The sequence below is a fragment of the Nycticebus coucang genome, chromosome 19, assembly GCF_027406575.1.
Source record: "Nycticebus coucang isolate mNycCou1 chromosome 19, mNycCou1.pri, whole genome shotgun sequence".
In the NCBI taxonomy this organism is placed as follows: domain Eukaryota; kingdom Metazoa; phylum Chordata; class Mammalia; order Primates; family Lorisidae; genus Nycticebus; species Nycticebus coucang.
In genome coordinates, this window is record NC_069798.1 from 68,429,586 (window position 1) to 68,448,309 (window position 18,724).

At 49.8% G+C, this 18,724-nt stretch overlaps 2 protein-coding genes across 4 annotated transcripts in view; one reads left to right on the forward strand and one right to left on the reverse strand.

The window, feature by feature from the left end:
- Window positions 1-6,507: 6,507 nt before the first annotated feature.
- Window positions 6,508-16,327, reverse strand: PTGR3 (prostaglandin reductase 3). Of its 2 annotated transcripts, none has more exons than XM_053571734.1 (2): window positions 15,597-16,327; window positions 6,508-9,383 (listed from the first exon to the last, which is right to left on the reverse strand). In XM_053571734.1, exons 1-2 carry the CDS (start codon window positions 15,803-15,805, stop codon window positions 8,459-8,461), a joined length of 1,134 nt encoding a protein of 377 aa, XP_053427709.1. In that variant the 5' UTR covers window positions 15,806-16,327; the 3' UTR covers window positions 6,508-8,458. The 2 variants fall into 2 exon arrangements, with proteins under 2 accessions (XP_053427709.1, XP_053427710.1); XM_053571735.1 differs by lacking the exon at window positions 15,597-16,327 and adding an exon at window positions 15,172-15,544.
- A 1,210-nt stretch (window positions 16,328-17,537) lies between these two features.
- TSHZ1 (teashirt zinc finger homeobox 1) overlaps window positions 17,538-18,724 on the forward strand; it is a 77,951-nt gene continuing 76,764 nt past the window's right edge. The window contains exon 1 of one of the 2 annotated variants that reach the window (XR_008375997.1): window positions 17,538-17,951. Coding sequence is in view for 1 of the 2 variants with exons in the window: in XM_053571736.1 (XP_053427711.1) it covers window positions 18,587-18,626 (40 nt within the window). In the remaining variant the exon portion in view is untranslated. Of the gene's footprint in view, window positions 17,952-18,487; window positions 18,627-18,724 lie in introns of those variants that run through there. The other variant, XM_053571736.1, reaches the window with a different exon arrangement.

The window sequence follows — 18,724 nt, forward strand, 5'->3', positions numbered from 1 at the left end:
GAAAAAGGCTGAGGTTCCTATTGGTTAAGAACCTTGCCCAAAGTTGTGGTGCCAATAGGTGGAAGAGGTGGGGTCTGAGTTCAGTCCTACCACCTGGAGATGTCTCTCCAGACGGCACCCTTCCCCAATTAAAACAGGGTCCTCACACGTGTGAGCCACACATAATAATCCCCCCAAAACTCTTATTGGAAGGATGGACATCTCTCTAATTATTCTAGTTTATCCTTAACTAATCGCCCTTCTTACTTTGTCCAGAGACTTAGTATTCATTCACCTGCCCACTCATCCATCCTTCCTGCTAATGGGCACTTCCTGTGACCTTCTTGAGGATCACTGTAACTTTCTGTGGCACGTAGGGGTCAGACTAAGATAAGGAAGGAAAGTCCTTCCTTCCTTAGTCCACAGACTTCCAAATCCCAATGCTGGAGTGTCAAACACCACTGGAACTTCTGAAGAAGCCCAGCACTTGGGGGATTTTTCAGGGGGTAGTGCTAAGTCCACACTGGATTGATGCCAACAGAACCCAAACCTGCTGGTGAGATTACTGTATTTGTTTATTGCACCAACGGGAAACCTGACACCAGCACGGTCCTTGTTCTTTGGAGCTTCAGGTGCTCACATGGGCTCACCTGGCTTCCCGGATGGGCAGTCTCAGGTGTGCCGTTGGAGGGCTGCCTACCCCCATCCTCACTGCTACCCTAACCTTTTCTGAGGTCATCAGCGGCCATGCCGCGGCCCCGACCTGCGCTTGACTCTGGTGTGCGTGTAAGTGGACTGTTCTTTCTCTTGTTGGCCCTGTGCCTGCCCAGATGCTCCTCTCTTGGCTTTGTGGCCTGTTTTGTGGGTGGTGGTGAGTGCAGGACGGGAACACCATGTGGGTGCGTGTTCCCGGAAGACTGCTGCTCCAGCGGCAGCCAGGGCCCCACATCTAGGCTGAAGGACAGGCGCTCAGATGCACATGGTCTGCCCAGAGCCACACGGCACAAATGGAACTGGACGCTGCTTCTCCTCCACATCCAGGGCTATTTGTAAACCCCTGAAATCAAATTTTTGTCTACAAGTCAGTTAGCTTCTTTTCTGATGTTACCCTTGTCCTAGACAGACAGCTTTTTCTCCAACCACTGTGGTGGTATAGTAGGAAGCGTTTGTACGGATTATAACTTTTCCCTTATGAAGGCCACAGCCTTTTAAATTACTATAATTTCCATGTGTTGATCTTTAAATAAAAGCTGGATGTGTTGTCACTTGTGTGTTCCAAGTGACCTGACCCAAAGGCGACATAAACTGGGTGCTCCCCTTTCATCGGGGCAGTTGTAAAGTATCATACTAACATGGGCTGTGTGGAGTGACGGTGGGCCCAGCGTTTTAACTTAATGCTTCAGTAAAAGGACTGAGGTTTAATTGGTGATCACGGGGCCAGAGGGAGGACAGCTTTGTCATGACAAAGAATTAGATCAAAAAGTGGAAGGAAAACACTCAGGGGCCGAGTGTTCCTTTAGCTGGGCCTCTGTTTGGAAAGGCAGTGGGTGCAGAGGCCCAGGCCTGCTGGTCCCCTGGGGTGGAGCAGCTCTGAGTCTGGACTTCCCTCTGAGCATCAGATATGCAGGCTTCTGACTTTCAGAAGCCTTCTCAACCTTTAAAGAAGTTGGAAATGTGATTTTAAAAAGCCATTTTCATAGTTACATCAAACCCTTCTTTTTGCAATTCATACACATACATTGCGGCCTTCTGGTTGCTCCGAGATGTCTGATATAGCAGCACCTTGTATGAAGGGAATCTCTTCAAAGCCAGTGTAATCTTGCTTCTCAAAGTGTGTCCCTGGGCTGGTGGCGTCTGCATCTGTGGGGAAATGCAGGTGCCTGGGCCCCACCCTGGACCTTGGGGATCAGGACAAGCATTTGGACAGGTATGTGCATGCTTCAAGGTCTGAGCAACACCCCACTCCAGGGAAAAGCAGCCTTGATCTGAGAACTGTGTGCAGGCCCCTGTCTCTGTTCAGCCAGTGATTAAGTGATCTTGGGCAAGTCATTTTCCTATGCTTTAATTTTTCCGTCTCTAAAATGAGAATCATACATCTTTACCTGTTTAATAGTAAAGAGGGAAAGATAGTGACGCTGTAATCAGATATGTCAAATAAGTTGCAAGGTGCTGTAAAAGCATGTGGAAATGCTGAAATGGTAAACGTTCTTCGATAACAATAACGAGGTTGTGCTGATTTTACTGCTGCTAGAGTGAGAGCAGCTCTTCCTGCTCGGGTGGCACCGGGGCTCCTTCAACTCACCCTCATTCCTTGTATCCTGATGTACCCGGATGTAAGTAATTCTCCAAAAGTTACTTTGAGTAAAAACCCTCAAGGAGACAATTCAATTTCCAAATGTAAATTCCAGCAGCATAGAGAGGGAACACGATTGCTACCAGTCCCCTGGTGAGAAATGAGGTTTTCTACAAAATGTGATTGCCTTTGACATTGTTGCTGTCCCTGTGAAGTGGTTTTTCAATGTTAAAAGACACTGTTTCTATTGGGAAAGGATTTGCTCATGTAAAGTTGAAAGTTTACGTTTGTTATGCATGAGTTCGAGGGAAGGAAGACAGAAGTGATGAGGAAAGACGTGAATGTTCAATGTCGTGTGGTTCTGAAGGGCTGGTTTCTGAGCCTTAATTATGATCTGTCACTTGTGCAGAGTATGTGGTCCTTGCCACATGTAAGGAGGAGACGTGGACCCCCCCTGACGTCTTCCCCACACGTATCCCCTTCACCTTCAAATACTTTTTGCCCCTGGTGAATAAATCCATCCCCCCAAGGAGCTGAGTCTGTAGGAGTCACAATTCCATTTCAAGTGGAACAGCAAATTCAGATTCTAGACATTTTTCTCTGAAGGCAAAGACAGTGATGGTCAGACATCAGCTTTCTATAGGCAAAAACAAGCAGGCGAAGTCATTCTAGAGAATGAACGCACAAAAGGTCTATACGTGATTTTATTTGATACATGTGAATACATTGATGGGCGATGAGATCTTCCTTATACATTACAACTAAATTGTTGGCACTAATTCCTTTGAGTGTTTTTCCCTCTTCAAAGGATCATGATATTCAGATCACACAGAATCAAATTCTCTGGATCCTAATTTGTGCTGGATTAAGGAGTTGAACACATTTCGTGGCCGGAACTGTGATACTTTTACTCGAGTTACCATCATCTCATTCACAAAAAGATTTATAACAAAGGCCACTTATTTTGGGCGGCGCCTGTGGCTCAGTCGGTAGGGCGCCGGCCCCATATACTGAGGGTGGCGGGTTCGGGCCCGGCCCCGGCCAAACTGCAACCAGAAAATAGCTGGGCGTTGTGGCGGGTGCCTGTAGTCCCAGCTACTCGGGAGGCTGAGGCAAGAGAATCGCCTTAAGCCCAGGAGTTGGAGGTTGCTGTGAGCTGTGTGAGGCCACGGCACTCTACCGAGGGCCATAAAGTGAGACTCTGTCTCTACAAAAAAAAAAAAACAAAGGCCACTTATTTTTCTGTAACACTCTTAATTGGTTGTATACTGAAGGACCTTGACAAATGATAAAACGGATCAGGGAGAGGTGGCCAGATGTGCTGAGTGTGTGACCTGCCTGTGTTCCAGCTTCACCTCCGAGCCCAGTGGACTCTGTGATCTTAAACAAGGCAGCTGTTCTTTTTGGGTCCCAGTTTCTTCATTTATACTATGTAAAATGGGTATAATTAGATTATTCCCTAAATCCCAAATATTGCTGTTTAAAGGGCACTGAGGTCTCCTCATTTATAAGAGCCAGAGAGGGGCACAGGCTCCTTCTAGTTTCCAATATCTGCAGGCGACAGCTCCCCTGTGAGCAGGTCTGCAGGGGCCTCCAAGGCTTCCGCGTCCAGGGCACAATGCAAAGTGCTCTTCTAAGTGGGACTCCTTGCATTTTCTGAGCATGTTTCTTCATCTTCCACTGACCCCAAAAACTGTTGATGTGAGTCATTCTAAGATTCTGTCCAGCTCTTTACGTGCAGAGGATTAAGTCACACAGGAACCAGCAACTGGTGCACCATTTTCCTGAACTCTAAGCACAAATCGTTTTTCTTCCTGGATGCTACCACCTGTCAGCAGGGTGTGTTTTAATTATTCATTTAATTTCATGTTGGCAGAGGGATAGATGCCGACAATGTCCTTCAAGAGAAGCTTTTACTTTGGAGGGGCAGGGGTTCAAAGTTCTGCACTTCTGGAGCAGTGTTTCTCAGCACCCATGAAACACCTATTGGTCCCCCCAAACTGTACTCACACGGTGCTGGCCCTACACGCTTCCCAAGGACACGCCTGGCTCCTGCGATGTGGTGAGTGACGGGCACGAGTCAGTGCCGGGTCAGTATCGATACAGGCCTCCTGTATCTTGCTACCACATCTCACCAGCCGCTCAGTGCTAGTGAAATAATCAAACAGAACACTCAAGCACCTTACTTGCTCTTCTCTGAGTATCAACTGTCTACTGCCGAGAATCACTTGAATTGATGCATGTTAGTTATTTGTGTTTTATATAATTTTTGTTTATTTTTTGGCCAGTGTTCCATAGTTTCTCCATGGTAACAGCAGTAAGATTCTCATGCCAAACGCGCCTCCTTTTATGAGTGGAAATAATTTGATGCTAAAAGTCTAGTAAAAATAACATTCAAAGTTTAAAATTACTATACCAACGGTATCGATAGCCCAGTTTTGCATTTGACTTTTGAAATTTGATCCTAAAAATTTTATTCTGGGCCACAACTGAGAAATTGGTTACTGAAAATGTACCTTTAAAAAAGTCCATAAAATTGGCATAGGAAAGTCTTTTGTTTTTAAATAAGTACTAAATACAATGAAGTATTAAATAAAACAAGACAGAACATACAGAAAAGAGCGACTGTGAGTCTGTGGAATCAGGCCATTCTGTGTCTGATTTGCATTCACAACCCCTGTGACACCCAGGCAATCATCATCTGAAGGGGACAGTGCTTGTCTTTCATTGCATTTATCTTGAAAGCCACACATTGCTCCTGGGTTTTTATATATGTCTAAAATATGGTATTTATCCTATATGCCCATGTGGTAAAGTGATCAAGAAAAAACATTTTTGGTATTTAGCACCCAACCTTGTTTTAAAGGAAAGCCAGACTATAGTAAATTCATGCTAATGGAGAACTCTAGGGAAGGGGTTAAAACATTACCCAGGGACAAGTAGGTGGCCATTATAAATATTACCCAAACAAAAGCCAGAAACAGAAATCCAAAACACAGGTCCCTAAGCAGGCATGTGTCTTAAATGATATCATTGGTCACATCTCCAGCATCTTGTGGTATGAACAGAAAAAGAAGGTCTGTATTGTACTGAGGACGTTACATCCTCATTAGCGGGAATGTTCCTCAAGCACATAATGCAAGAATTTCATTTTAATAAGAAGCAGCTACTTGTCACTGCGCTTTCATTAGATAAATACTGAATGTAATACTAATGACCATTTACAGAGGATCTGTTCTATTCTGGAGAAACTTCATTCAGATGAAATCATATAATCACAATTTATAGAACATATCATGCAAAACTTCCACCATTTCTTTGCAAACTATTCCCTACATTTTTTTTTTTTTAATGTTGAAATCAGTGAAGATCAAGTATTCATCGCCCAAAATGACACTGTTGATATTTTTCCCAGGTTTGAAGGAAGAGAATTTGGCTCTTTAGAAGTTACAACCAAACGGTGAGGACTGGTGGGCTCCTTGGTTTCCCAAGAGGCAAGCTCCTTCCAGCCTGCCCGGCCAATGACCTTAAGCTTGATGTGCAGAGAAGGCCACACTGAGCACAGAGAAATAATTTATCTACTGCGATTGTTCTACCCTGGACCCTTCTCTAAAACAAAGACAATTGCCCTGAATTATGGATGTACTTCTCATGAGATGTAATACAGTCCTGAAGAAAGGTGTTGAGCCTGCTGCACAATCTCACCCCCCATTACAGGCTCGCCGTGAACAGTAATCCCAGAACATGAAACTGATGCTGAACTATGACCCTCAATTTACAAATCATTTTTCAAAAGAATAAAAAAAAAAGTTTAAATATATTTTTGGCATTATCTGAATGGGCGAGATCATTCATGCTTATTTTCTAAGAATAAATGAAAACAGCATGCCCTCAGCTTTCTTAGTTTGGGGAAAGAGAGAACATGAGGTTTTCAGATTATATTTTATTTTAAACCTGGGTGTTTGAATTTTATTTTTACATAGCTGAGTTTAGTATATTCCCTGAAAACATAATAAATTTCTATTCTGTAGCTTAAGGGATCCATCAGTTAAAATGTTGGTCTTTCATCTTTATTACCCTCCCATTAAAATGAAAGAAACCGGGACTCACTTCGGTTTAGAAGAAGCAATTTAGTTGGTAACGTCCTGACTTCCCCGGGTCTTTACACGGGAAGAAAGTCCATCACTGCTGAGATTTCACACATCTATCTGCCTAAGAAGCAACTAAGCCTTTCAGACCCAGACTATGTTAAATTTAATAATATTCTTTGATTAATTTTATTACAACATTTTTCCAGTCCCAGTCACTTCCTGTGCACAGTTACATTTGTAAAACCCTATGTTTGTTTGTGTGTCTAAAAGCGAGGGAAAGTCTCTTTCTGTTTTGCTACAGCTGTTGGGTCTGAAAGGCACAGATTAATAACTAAGCACCACATTGGACGCTTTCCTTGTCCCCTGCACCAGGAACCCTTTGCTATAATGAGGACACAAAGCGTTCCACATCGGGCCGCTCCCCTTCTTCATAACTCAAACGCGTCACAGTGGCAATAGCCCCCAGTGCTATTTGTCTTTAGTGCCGTTGTGACACTTCGGCATGATCCATAATTTGGCAGCTATTTACCGTGACATTTCCCTTCAGTGCAGCCATAATATTCAGTGAAGCCATTATTTGGTTCCATTTACCATATAAATTGTACTGTTGTGCATGCATGCCAGCAGCTACATTAGGTACCTGAAGATGAGTAAATCTTGTAAAATAGATACTAACAGCCATTCGGCGGGAGGGTTTCCTTGTTCCTTGGATGGACGGAAGGAAAAATTAAATATGGTCCCCAACTGTCCTGGAGCATCTTTAATTGTGTTCCTATTATTGAGCATGTGAGATGCACTGAGACCCAAGACTTTGAAAAATAACCTGGTGGGCTTCACCTTCAATGAGAAAGGCTCTGTGGGATTTCAGTGTGAGGAGGACAGCAGCCACAGTGCGGGGGCACGGGAGGTGAAGAGGCAAGCAGGTCGGCCACGGACGTGCTGCAGGGGAGAGGCACAGGGCCACTGCTTTGCACACGTGGGTGGTAGACGTGTGTTCACATCAGGTGACAATGACAATCAGCATCTCAATCCAACAGAGCATTTGGGGAAGTGAAAGGGGACACAGAATTCTCTATTTCCATGCCCAAAAGCCTGTAAGGAGAAGCGAATGTATTATTATTTTAGGCCACTTGGGTCCCTTTTGTGCCCAGAGCTATCTGACACATCCTGTGCCAGGCACACTGGCTGCAGTGCGGTCATTCATCCCTTGCGGCAGGCGTGCCCAGAGAGGGCTTTCCCTTCTGTGACCCGTGTTTTGGTACCTGAACCCTCACTGTGAGCGCAGCACACACGTTCCCCTTTCCTGGGAAACGTTATGTTAATTTTATAGAGTCCCCTTCTACAGTTCCCCTTTCCAAAACCTGCTTTCTGTCTACATAAGTTTTCAATACTAATTTGTTTCTTACGAGGGAAGAGATTTTCCATTCAACATTTCCTCACCAGGATGACTGTAGATAAAAGCCATTAAATAATAGACAATTCTTTAAAATACATCTGGGTTCACTAAATCATTTTCCTAATACCAAAATCAAATTTTTTTGGGGGGGGTGGAAATTCCTGCAAATTTCTATTTAGATACTTGGTTAGTGATTTATAGAAAAAACGAGGGCCATTTCCTGAGGGCATGGACTCAGAACACCTGTGTCTGGCTGACTTTCTCCACATCTCTCACCGAGGGATGGCTGATTAGCATATGACCAAGTTCTCCCAAGCAAAGAAGAATCTGTGAACTATTTTCAAGACTGATTTGAAAATCTCATCAAGCTGAAGACATACTGATTTGATCAGATCTTGCATCAGGAATTCATTTAGTTCCCTGGAACAGTAAAATCCAGAATGAGATTGTCCATGACTAAAGAATTGAATGTAAACATTTCACCTCTTAGCCATGGAGGGAAGTTTTATTAGCACATTTTTTCCCCCCAAGGGAGGAGCAAAAAGATAGAGACACAGAGGGCAAAACCTATTCATTAACACCTTCCTTTTGTTTAAAGAAATATATCCATTACCAACTAAAAATAAATTGATTTGAGTAATTCTGAGGCATAAAGTGCCCGTTTTCTTTCCTTCTTTGATTTATGTCATTGTTCTGTTTTTACAGCTTACTGTTGACAGAGTGAGGTAATTCAACTACAATTTTTCCAGTGTTTTTCCCCATGTACATATAATCGACAGCACGGAATATGGACTCCAGGCCAGTGAACCTGCCTTCTGGAGACAGATCTCCAAGGTCCACTGCACAAACCAGGTCTCCACTTTCCCACATCTTGAGCAAGTGGTCCATGGCTGCTTGGTACTCAGTCAAGTAATGGTTCAGGAAGAAGCCCCGGATGCTGGCAGATTTCCTCAGCAGCTTGGCTGGCAATGTTCCTGCTTTCACAGGCGAGAGGCCAGTCGGAGTTTGGTAGCCAGAGATAAACCCAATGACTATCAGACGCCCTTTGGCAGCCAAGGTGTCTACAGCCAAGTCAAACATGGTCCCCCCAACGGACTCATAGACCACATCGACACCTTTGGGGTACTCCTGCTTAAGGACGATGCCCATGGGCTCTGTTTTATAGTTGATAGGACGATCACAGCCGATTGATTTCAGAAAAGCAGCCTTTTCATCAGAAGAACAGGTTCCAATTACATGGCACTTGGCCTTCTTTGAAAGCTGCACGGCAAACTGGCCTGTTCCCCCAGCTGCTGCTGTCACCAAAACTTTTTTCCCTTCAGACAGTTCTCCGAGCTCTTTCAGGCTGATGTAGGCGGTGGTGCCACTTACCAGCAGGGAGAGATACTCAGGTTTCACCGAGGGCACTGGGGTTGCAATGTTGGCGGACACAACTGTGTACTCAGCAAAAGAGCCAAGTGCCATGTAAGCTACAGCTTGGCCAACTGAGTATCTGGCACTGGCAGAGAGGCCCAGGGCTACCACCTCACCGACACCTTCAAAACCTATGTCAAAGGGGGTCTTAACTGAAGGGTCATAGCGGCCAGCTGCATAGTTGATGTCAGAGGCGTTAACACCAACAAATCTAGAAGAAAGGAAACAAATACTTTACAGTGCTGTTGTTTGTGAAGGCTGCCATAGTGACTGGGGAGTGGGTGCTAAGTTATACAATGTGACAGAATTCAAGAAAATCAGTCCCGCTTTTCAGATGAAATAAAGAAACTAAACAAGTACTAGTTCAACAGTGATTTGCACTCACTTTTGGCACATTTTATTCCTTCATCAGTTTGGGAATAATTTTGTATTATCTTAAACAGCAAGTTATTTATTTCACACACCATTTATTTCTGCCCGTTCTCTTTCTTTCGAAGGGAGAAATAAGCACATATACACCAAACGTCAGGAAGGCCTCATTATATACAAACTTCACTGGAGCTGTGAGTTGAAAATTAATTGGCCTCTTAACAAAGATGTTAAAAACAACACTGGGATAAAATATATTCAAAGAAGTAGACTTGTATTGATTCTGGCAACAATTTAACACTTAAGATAATAATAGTAATGACAATGATGTTATTAAAGATTGATGTAGCCTGCAAGGTCACTGGTTGCTACACGTTACTGCAGGGCTGTTTGAAACACTGTTAAAGTGGCTGCAGCAAATTTTCTTTCTGATGTGACTATGTCCAGTATGAAAATATGCATTTTGATTAACTGAACAAAAATTGGGTAGAGCGATTTTTATGGAACATTCAACATTTAACAGTCCTCCTCAGATGAAAAGGAAAGCAGGTCACCACTCTCTTTTCCCTCAACATGAAGCAGAGATACAACTTGATTAATAACAGATGACTATTTTCATTTTGGTATCCAGAGTCAATTTAATTGCAAAGGCCCTTATTTTTCTCAGCTTTTTTTCATCTCGTATACCTCATAACAAAATATCCGGATACTTAGGGAGGCCTCCCATTTACCGAGTGCCAGGAGGTGGCTTAGACACATAATGGGGGACCCTAAAAATGTTATTTCCACCTGTAATGAAGTGAAAGGTGGCAGTGTCTGGTGGTAGGAAGAAAGCTGTTAAGTAGGTCACTTTAAAAGAATTCACTTTTAATTTAACTTAATAAAGCCAAACTTTCCTGTATAGGGTGCATTTTTGCTACACTGTGGGTAACACCTTTCGCTCATAAATACGGTCTTGTGATTATCTTCAGTGTTATCTTCAGTACAGAGAAGTCTCTACCTGTTGTAGAAATAAAAGCAGGGAAACAATTTCTTTCTGCTGCATTCAGAACTCAGCACCCGGCACAGCCTCAGTAATAGCCTCTGAATTCCATACCCATAAATGCCACACAACGAGCAGAGGGAGAAAGGATTTTTGCTGGTTTCTCATTTGGCACATAATACCAAGATGCCTACATTCTATTTTTAGAGAGAGAGGCCTGCCATCTTTACTTTACATTTACATAATTCTCAAGGCCTGGTGTTTTTAACAAGGGCCAGAGTTTGCTTCTGGGCCTCACACCGCAGCCCAGGGCAGTGTCCAGCTGTGGTGAGTCTGGGCACTGGTGCTCCCGCCTCGGGCTGTACAGCCAGCTCTGGGAAAGGAGCCTGGGGGTGCCTCAGAGGTGGGCGGACAGAAGCCCCCACGCGATCAGTTCTGTTCTCTGAGATCTTTTGCCCACTATTAACCCTTCCCAGGCTCCTGTCCCTCCCGTGTGTCCCTTCTGGTGTCTCAGCCAGAGAGGCCACTCCTCGTGGGGAGCTGCTCCCCACCTAGGCGCTAAGAGACGCCCAGGGTGGAGATCTGCCCCTGGGGCGTCCTCCTCACCTTGCAACAGGGCTGCCTGGGGGGGCTCCGTGGGAGGAAAGTGTGGCTGCCCCTCTCCCCGCCCCAGGGACTGCCGCGTCCCTAGAAGCGCTGAAGGGAAGCGCCTAGAGAGAGCCATGCTGGCTGGACTGGGTGAGCAAAGGCCTTGTTTGCGGGGGTGGGGGTGGGGTGGAGGGGTGGAGAGTGGGGGGTGGCTGGGGCTCTGCTGGGAGCTGGGGTGCCTGCAGCCGATCAGACACAGCTTGAGTTTGCCAGGGGGCTTTGCCTGAAAAATCACACCAAACATCGTGGCTCTGAGCACCGGCGTGCGCTGGAGCCAAGGCAGGGCCCCAGGAGCCGGTGCAGCTCGCCACCTCCTCTGCGGCGTCCTCGGTGCGCCCGGGCCAGCCTGTTGGGCGCCAGAAATAAATGCTTCTGGGCCGGAATTCCTTGGAAGTGCCGGAGCACCTCTGTCGGTTCGACCCATACAGTCCTGCGGCCTCCCCACTGCCACCACGGAGAGGGGCGACCAACACCAACTCCCGGAGTAGGCTACAGCTGAACTGGCCAGGCGCCGGGGTGGAGCGGCCACTGCCCGGGCCTGAGGTCGTGACCGCAGCCTCCCCGGGCTGGCCAGGGGAACCCGCCGGCGCCCTCGGCTCGCACCCTTTACTCCCTAAGCCCGCGCCGAGTTCTGCCGCGAACTTGTTCCGAGTCCTGAGCAGGAGCCGCACTTGGACGCCGCGGTTCCAGACAGGGCCGGCAGGCTTCGCGACCGTGACCTTGGCCTCTCAAATTACTCTATTTCTCACCTCGGTCCTTTACCCCACTCCACCCTCCACGCGCAGTCGTCTCTAAATCGGCAAAGGAGGCTGGGGCTGGTGGGGACAGCCGGGAGCTACTGGGCTTCGCGCCCCGCGCCCTCTCCTGGGTTCCTCCCAGCCGCTCCTGCGGGGACCCTCGCCTCTCCGGGGACTCTCATCTGAAATGCTTTCTCTCGGCGGCTGGTGGGTCCTATCACAGCCCCGGACGCGCCTGGTCCTTACCTGGGCTTTGAGAAGAAGCTGCGGGAGGGTCTGAAGCCCGCACCTTCTGCGCCACCAGAAACTAAGTTCAAAGGCAGCCGGCGCCAAGGGAAGGGGGCCTGGGTCGGGAAGCGGGGGACAGGCGAGGGTGTAGAGCCATGGGGGGAACAGACAGACGCGCTGGGAAGGGTGTGCTCATTTGGAGACCCTTGGAAGGGAAATGTGTGCGTGTAGTGAGTGCAGGAGCCTCGCAGTCCGATGGGGATCCGCTTAAAAGAGTTAAATCAAGGACCCCGGGAAAAACAATGGGACAGGTGCAGACATTCCCTAAACAGATACGCGTCTGCAGTCACTCGGTGTATTCACACTAAAAAAGCGCTACCCCTGGGTCATGTTTATTGTGGAACTGGGCGAGCCCGCAGAGGGGCGGGAAACCTCTGCACAAAAACCCAACGCGAAGGAGACTCAAGTCCGGAGTAAAAGCCTCACCAACAAAGTCGTCCAGCCCGGACCGTCCTTCAGAAAAAAAGAAAAAGAAAAAGAAGACAGAAAATAAAGAAAAGAAAAAGGAAAAAGAAAGAAAAAAAATCTCGTCCTGGAGAGTCAGCAGAAATACTGTTCCCCTCCGTGAGCAACAACCGTTTATCAAAAACGCCTTTTCCCATCCCCCACCTCCTCCTCGCCTTTCCTGCAAACTCTTTACTCCATTACCTTACATTTGAGCAGAAAATCGTTAGAAATATTTGGAAACGGAGTAGTCTGTCACCTTCTTACGAAAAAAGCTAAAAATAGTGCATAAACTGACTTAACCTGGGGTCGCCTCCCGCCCTTTCTCCCCTCGGGGCTGAGCACAGAGGCAAAGCCCCCAAGTTGCCCTCGGACTCACAGCGCAGTAAGGTGAGGACCAGAGAAAGGAGTATGAATTATACATTCCACGGGGGTTTTATACTCCCCTCATACCTTCTCTAAAAGGCAAACTTTATTATCTTAAACCAGTGTCTAGCTCACGAGCACTTCTCTCCCAGGGAAGGAAGAAAGTGTATTTTCTGTTAGGGTGTCATGAAATACAGAAGGGGCTCCGTGAAAGAAAGTCGGACGGAGCACAGTTAAAACCAGGAGACACCTTTCAAACAAGCGAATTTAGGCTTCATCCATTGACTTCAGAGCAGATTTTATTATGATAAAAATGAGAAGTGCTTGAATAAAAATTTAAAGCCATTAACACTGCTCAGGGGAGATTTAGTCTGGGATTAAAAAGAACTACCCTTCATTGAATTATTACACCTCTATTTTTATAAAAATTCAGGAAAATGCCACTCCCACTGACAATGTTTGCAAGAATAAAGGATCTTCATACAGTGTGGTGGTGGGAGTAGGACAGGGTTGGGGGCAAGATTCTGCACCCCCAGGAACTAGAAGAAAACTGTCCCAGTCTTTTCTGCTGGAGATTCACGGTAGGAGTTAGAGGTTAAGTTGCTCATACAAATACACTATTTATATTAACGGGATTGTTGGCATCCATGGGGGCACAAAAGAGGCATGAATTTTAAAGTAATCCAAACTGATGGGATGCAGACCTGGGAGCCAGTGCTCTGGGCTCCTCCTGCTGAATCCAGGGACCCTCCTTGCTCTCGACTTGGGACCAAAACTGGTGATCCATGCAGGCTACCCAGGGCTCTCTGGCCACCCAACCCCTGATTGGGCGGGGGGAGCATCCCTTGGGGGAGAGGGAGAGGAGGGATCAGAAGGGACAGGGGAGAGGAACCCAAGGAGGAAAGAAATCCCAGGAGCTGGTTAACACCAGCAGGTAGAGAGGCCCAGGAGACCGGGCTCAGCCCAGCATATGCAGCCTAGCTGGAGTCCGGTGGTCCCTAACTTCACACCGTCCCCTGGCCTGTCCCCTCTGTGTGACCTCCTCCCCTATCACACCCTGTTTCTAAAAGGAATTTTATTCACCTAGTTGTGTGTGTGTTTAGATTATTGTTCACAGTCAACAGCATACTTTATCACTAAGATAAAAGAAAAAAAAAAAGCCAGAGGGGAACTTTGTGCCCATTGAAGTGTTTGTAAAGTTGTTCAGTCTGGTCTTCTGTCAACTTCTAGCAGCCACTGGTGTATTTGGCCTGTCCTATGTGCCCACACACTCAAGCCCTCCTTTCCAACTTGGGAAGGGCATTCTCACTCTCCATGGTATCAGCATTTCATCACAAGGTGAACCTTCCTCTGCACCATGGTTAGAGGCAAATGCAAACATTTCCGAGGATATACCACTACACTCTCTGTAACATTTCCCACCCTGGCCCAGTTCCACCCATGGTTCATTCAATCACTGCTCCCAACAAGTTTCCAGAAGTTTGATCTGCCTGATCCGCATCTGGAAGCCTGAAAGGAGTCTCTAAAATGGACCCAATTAAACGCTGCACCAAACTTCTTAGCAAGGGCACATTTTGTTCTGTCCCCGGTGCAGGAGACTTACAGTACTTTCTAGCACAGGATTTACAACTTAGTTCCAGTCAGAACTTATCTTCCCTCTTTTCATGATAATATTATTCAACCTGAAATAAGCAACACTGTAACCATTCCTGGGACTTGGCAGCACCTCGCAGGCCAGGTCGGGCAGCCAGGGGAGGCACGGAGCAGAGACCCAAGTGGGCGAGGCTCCGACACAGAGTGAGGCCCCTTCGTCCCAGCACCAGTTACTAAAGATTAGTGAGGTCGAAACACATTAAGGTGGGGGTGCCGTGGGAATGTAAACCTCAGAAGGTCTGGCAACCACCTGCGTGTCACCCAAATGTCTGCAAAACCTGCAGGCAAGGGCGACCATGCCCTACCCCAGCCCGGCTGCCCAGGGCACGCCTATTGCTACACTCAGGGGACAGACAACAGTCACACTGCACTGACAACACGCACACAGTACAGGCGAGGTGCGCACAAACACCACCAAAGACAGGCTCCGCCATTTCCAGGCGGCTGCCAACCTGTAGGGGACAGGAAAAGCCAGCCGGGTCCCCAGCCTCCTTCCTCTAAAGGACGTTTACCTAAACGTCGCAGCTTGTGTCCAGGCTGTTCCTTCTCCACCCTAAAGATTATGTCAACGCAGGAACCGCGGGTGCGCGAGGGTGGGCCGGCGGGGAGCCTCCCGTTCTGGGTCCCCTCGGTTTTATTTCGGGAGCGGGAGGGGGAGGAGAGAGGGTTGGAGGAGGGGAGGGGAATCCCAAATTAAAATAACCCTCAGTTATGAGGACACTCGGTGGCATCGGATATTCACACTAGCAAGTCGCATTACATTCGCCTTCGCCAGATGGCGGCGGGTTCAACTTCCCGGGATCTCGCCAACTCAGGCTGTGCGCCCGAGCGCGCTCCGGGGTGTGGGCACGCGGCGGGCCTGGGACAGCCGGAGCGGCGCTGCACGGGCCGGGGACCGGGACTGGGGGCCAGGGCGAGGGGGGTGGGCCGGGCTCACCGGTTCCGGACGAGGAGGTCTCCGTCCCCGGGGAGCGGCACCGGGCAATCCCGGCGCAGGGTGACGGCCTCGCGGAAGTTGGGGCTCAGCTGGGTCACGACCAGCTTCTGCATGGCTTGGGGAATGGCGGATCCCTGGAAGTCCAGGAAGTGCCGAGCGTACGACATGTCCACGATGGTTCGGGCCCCGGCTGGCGCCAGCCTCAGCATGACTCGCGCCTCCGCCCGCTCTCCGCGCCGCCGCTGGCCGGGGTCGCGCCCAGTCCGGGCGGCTGGGCTAGCTTCGGAGCGGGCGGGCGGAGCGGGCGAGTCCGCCCCTCCTCCGGCCGGCGCCCTCCCCTCGGCTCCCCACCCTGAACGCCGGGCTACCCCCGCCCCTTCAGCCCCGCCGCGCGCAGCACCAGGCGTCTGCACAGCCTCGGCGAAACCCGGGCGCACCGCCCCCGGTGTCCGGGCCGGGGACCGCTGCCACCCCGGCCGCTGCTCCTTTAATCTTTTTGTTTTGGTTTGAATCCGCTGGGCGCAGACTAGCCAAGGATTCTCTCCGCCCTCCCCCTTCCTCCTGGCGCGGGAGAGGCACCGGATATTCCCCACCCTCCGCAGGCTCGGGCTCTAAAAGCCGGATTTGACTTCTCTTAAGGGGGGGGTGGGTAGTGAGGGGACTCGCGCGTCGGGCCATCGCTCGCCGCCCGGAGCAGGCAGCAGCCCCAGGCGTCCCCTGAGCTGCACAGCGGCCGGCTCTGGCGCCTCCCCTTCCCGTGCGAAGCGTTCACTTCCTTGCAAGGTGGTACGAATCAACCCCGAGCGCGGCCGGGGCGGCGGGGCACGGCCGGTGGCCCTGGGCCGGCGGGGAGTCCCTGCCGCCTGGGCACGCCCGCGAGAACCGGCTGCGGGACAGGGGCCCCCAGTGCACCCTGCGCCTCAGGCTCGGGGCTTCCTGTCCCCGAAATGCCTCGCCCGAGCCTTCCGTCCTCGGTCTGTCCCGCGCAAGTTGCACGAACTAAGCCATTTTATTTATTTTGGCCTACATTTCGTGTTTTTCCATGAATGTTTTAAGTAGCTCGGCAAGGCTGTTCCAGGTATCCATGGGGGGAGAACACACGGACTGAAAACCAGAAAGCCAAATCCCCAGCGCACACAACACGTTGAAGTTCTTGGTGGGGATGCGAAGGGACTTAATAGAATTGAGGACCTCGCACTCACGTATCAGGACCTCATTTTCTAACCCAGATAGAAAGAGCTGCGGTTCCATCGTGTCAATTTTCTGCCTAATTTTGTGTATTGACCAAATAATCAATTCACTTTTCATGGAGGGACCGAATTACGTATTTCCACACTGTTCCGTGAAAAACCAAGTCCATCTTTAGGTCATCTAAAGTGTATGTTATAATTTAAAAATCTCCTGTTTTCCCCTTACCCCCGAATTAGCAAATTATAAAAGCCACACAGGGGTTCTCCCCAAACAAATATGACCCCCAAATCGAGATGGCAGAAGCGGGACCGTTTTCACCCCCAAATGAGGACACACTTCATTCAAGGGTAGTTTGGATCCACGTGAGTGCGTGTGTACGAGTAAAAGTATGTGTGTGTGTGTGTGTGTGTGGTGACTATGAGGTTTTAAAATCCGCAGGAACTAATGTATACTTAACTTCGAACACATGGGTTAGCCCGGTATCAGCCAGTGGATTACAATAACAACCCTCGAATGTCTCCCTCCAACGTGCAATCTTTTATGTTGTGCTGTATTAAGATTTCTTTTTTGTGTCATATTGTTTAGCTTTGGGGAAAAAAAAGAAAACAAAGCAATTAAAAAGATTGACAGGTATGGTTTGTGTGAAACCTATTTGTAATTGTCAGGGTGACGTTGGCGAGAGGAGGAGTAAAAACCCAAGCAGGAAAGGCAGCTCGATGTGTCTGTCTATCAGTTGAGACTGTCTGAAAGCTCTGCGATCCGAATGTGTGTTATATTTCACTGAAAAGAGGAGAGAGCCAGAGTGTCTTCCTCTCTCCCAGGAGTTTGGGGGGGGGCACCGTCTGCGCTCATCTCGCCCACCCAGTGAACGTCTGCTCTGCGCCCCCTTTGCACACACCCTCCAGGTTGTTGTTGGCATTTTTTTTTTTGAAGGGGGTGCTTTTCGTATATTTCTCAAAAATTTTTCTGTTGGAAGATCAAGACCGGCCAAAAATCCATGATCAAAATGTGTTTGCATTAGATTTCGCGTTGGAAGAAGCGGCGATCCTGGCGGCAAAGCCCCCGGGGGAAGCGCGGGGCACAGAGTGGCGCTCCAGCGGTGACACTGTTTGATCTGTGACTGTTGGGAAGGTGGAGCAGCGCCTGACATCTCCCCCGGCGCATGTATGTACGGGGGCTTGACTCCTCCGTCTTGTTTGCTTTCTTTCTCTTAGACTAAGTGCGGGGAGCAAAAGGACGGCCGGGATCGGCCTCGCGGGCGCACAATGAGAAAGCTGCGACCCGCGCACTAAAAACACTCGCTGAGACCCCCAAACAGCGAGCGGAGAGGGGGAGAGAAAGTTGCGCTCGGAGACTCCCGGCTCGCGGAGGAAGGCGCAGGGGAGCGCCCGGAGAGGCGCGCCCAGACCAGCGCCCGCCCAGCAGCAGCGCGGCGGCGGGGAGGCGGCAGCATGGAGCGCGGGCCACTGGCCGGCCCGCCGAGCGCCCGCCACTGCGCCCGCGGCCCGCGCCGGGGATGACTCCGGGCTCGGCGCCCAGGCCCCGCGCGCACCGCCCGCAGCCCGGCGGCCGGGACGCGGCCCGCGCGGCCGCCGCCGCCGCCTCCTGAGCGGCCCCGGGCGCGGCGGTCCATGCGAGCGGCTCCCCGCGGTCCGCGGCGCGCCCGGAGCCCGGAGCCCGCGGGGACGAGGCCGAAGTTGGGCGCGCCGCGGAGTTGCGCCCGCGCCCGGGGCCCCGCGTCCCCGTGCCCCGCGAACTCCGGCGGCGGCTGAGGCGACGGCTGCGGCGGCCCAAGCAGCATGCCGAGGAGGAAGCAGCAGGCCCCCCGGCGCTCGGCAGGTAACGGGCGCGCGGCCGGCGCCGTGGGGAGTGGGCGCCGGGAGGAGCCCGAGGCGGAGGAGGGGGCTCGGCGGGCCGGGAGCCGGGCGTGGGCCGCG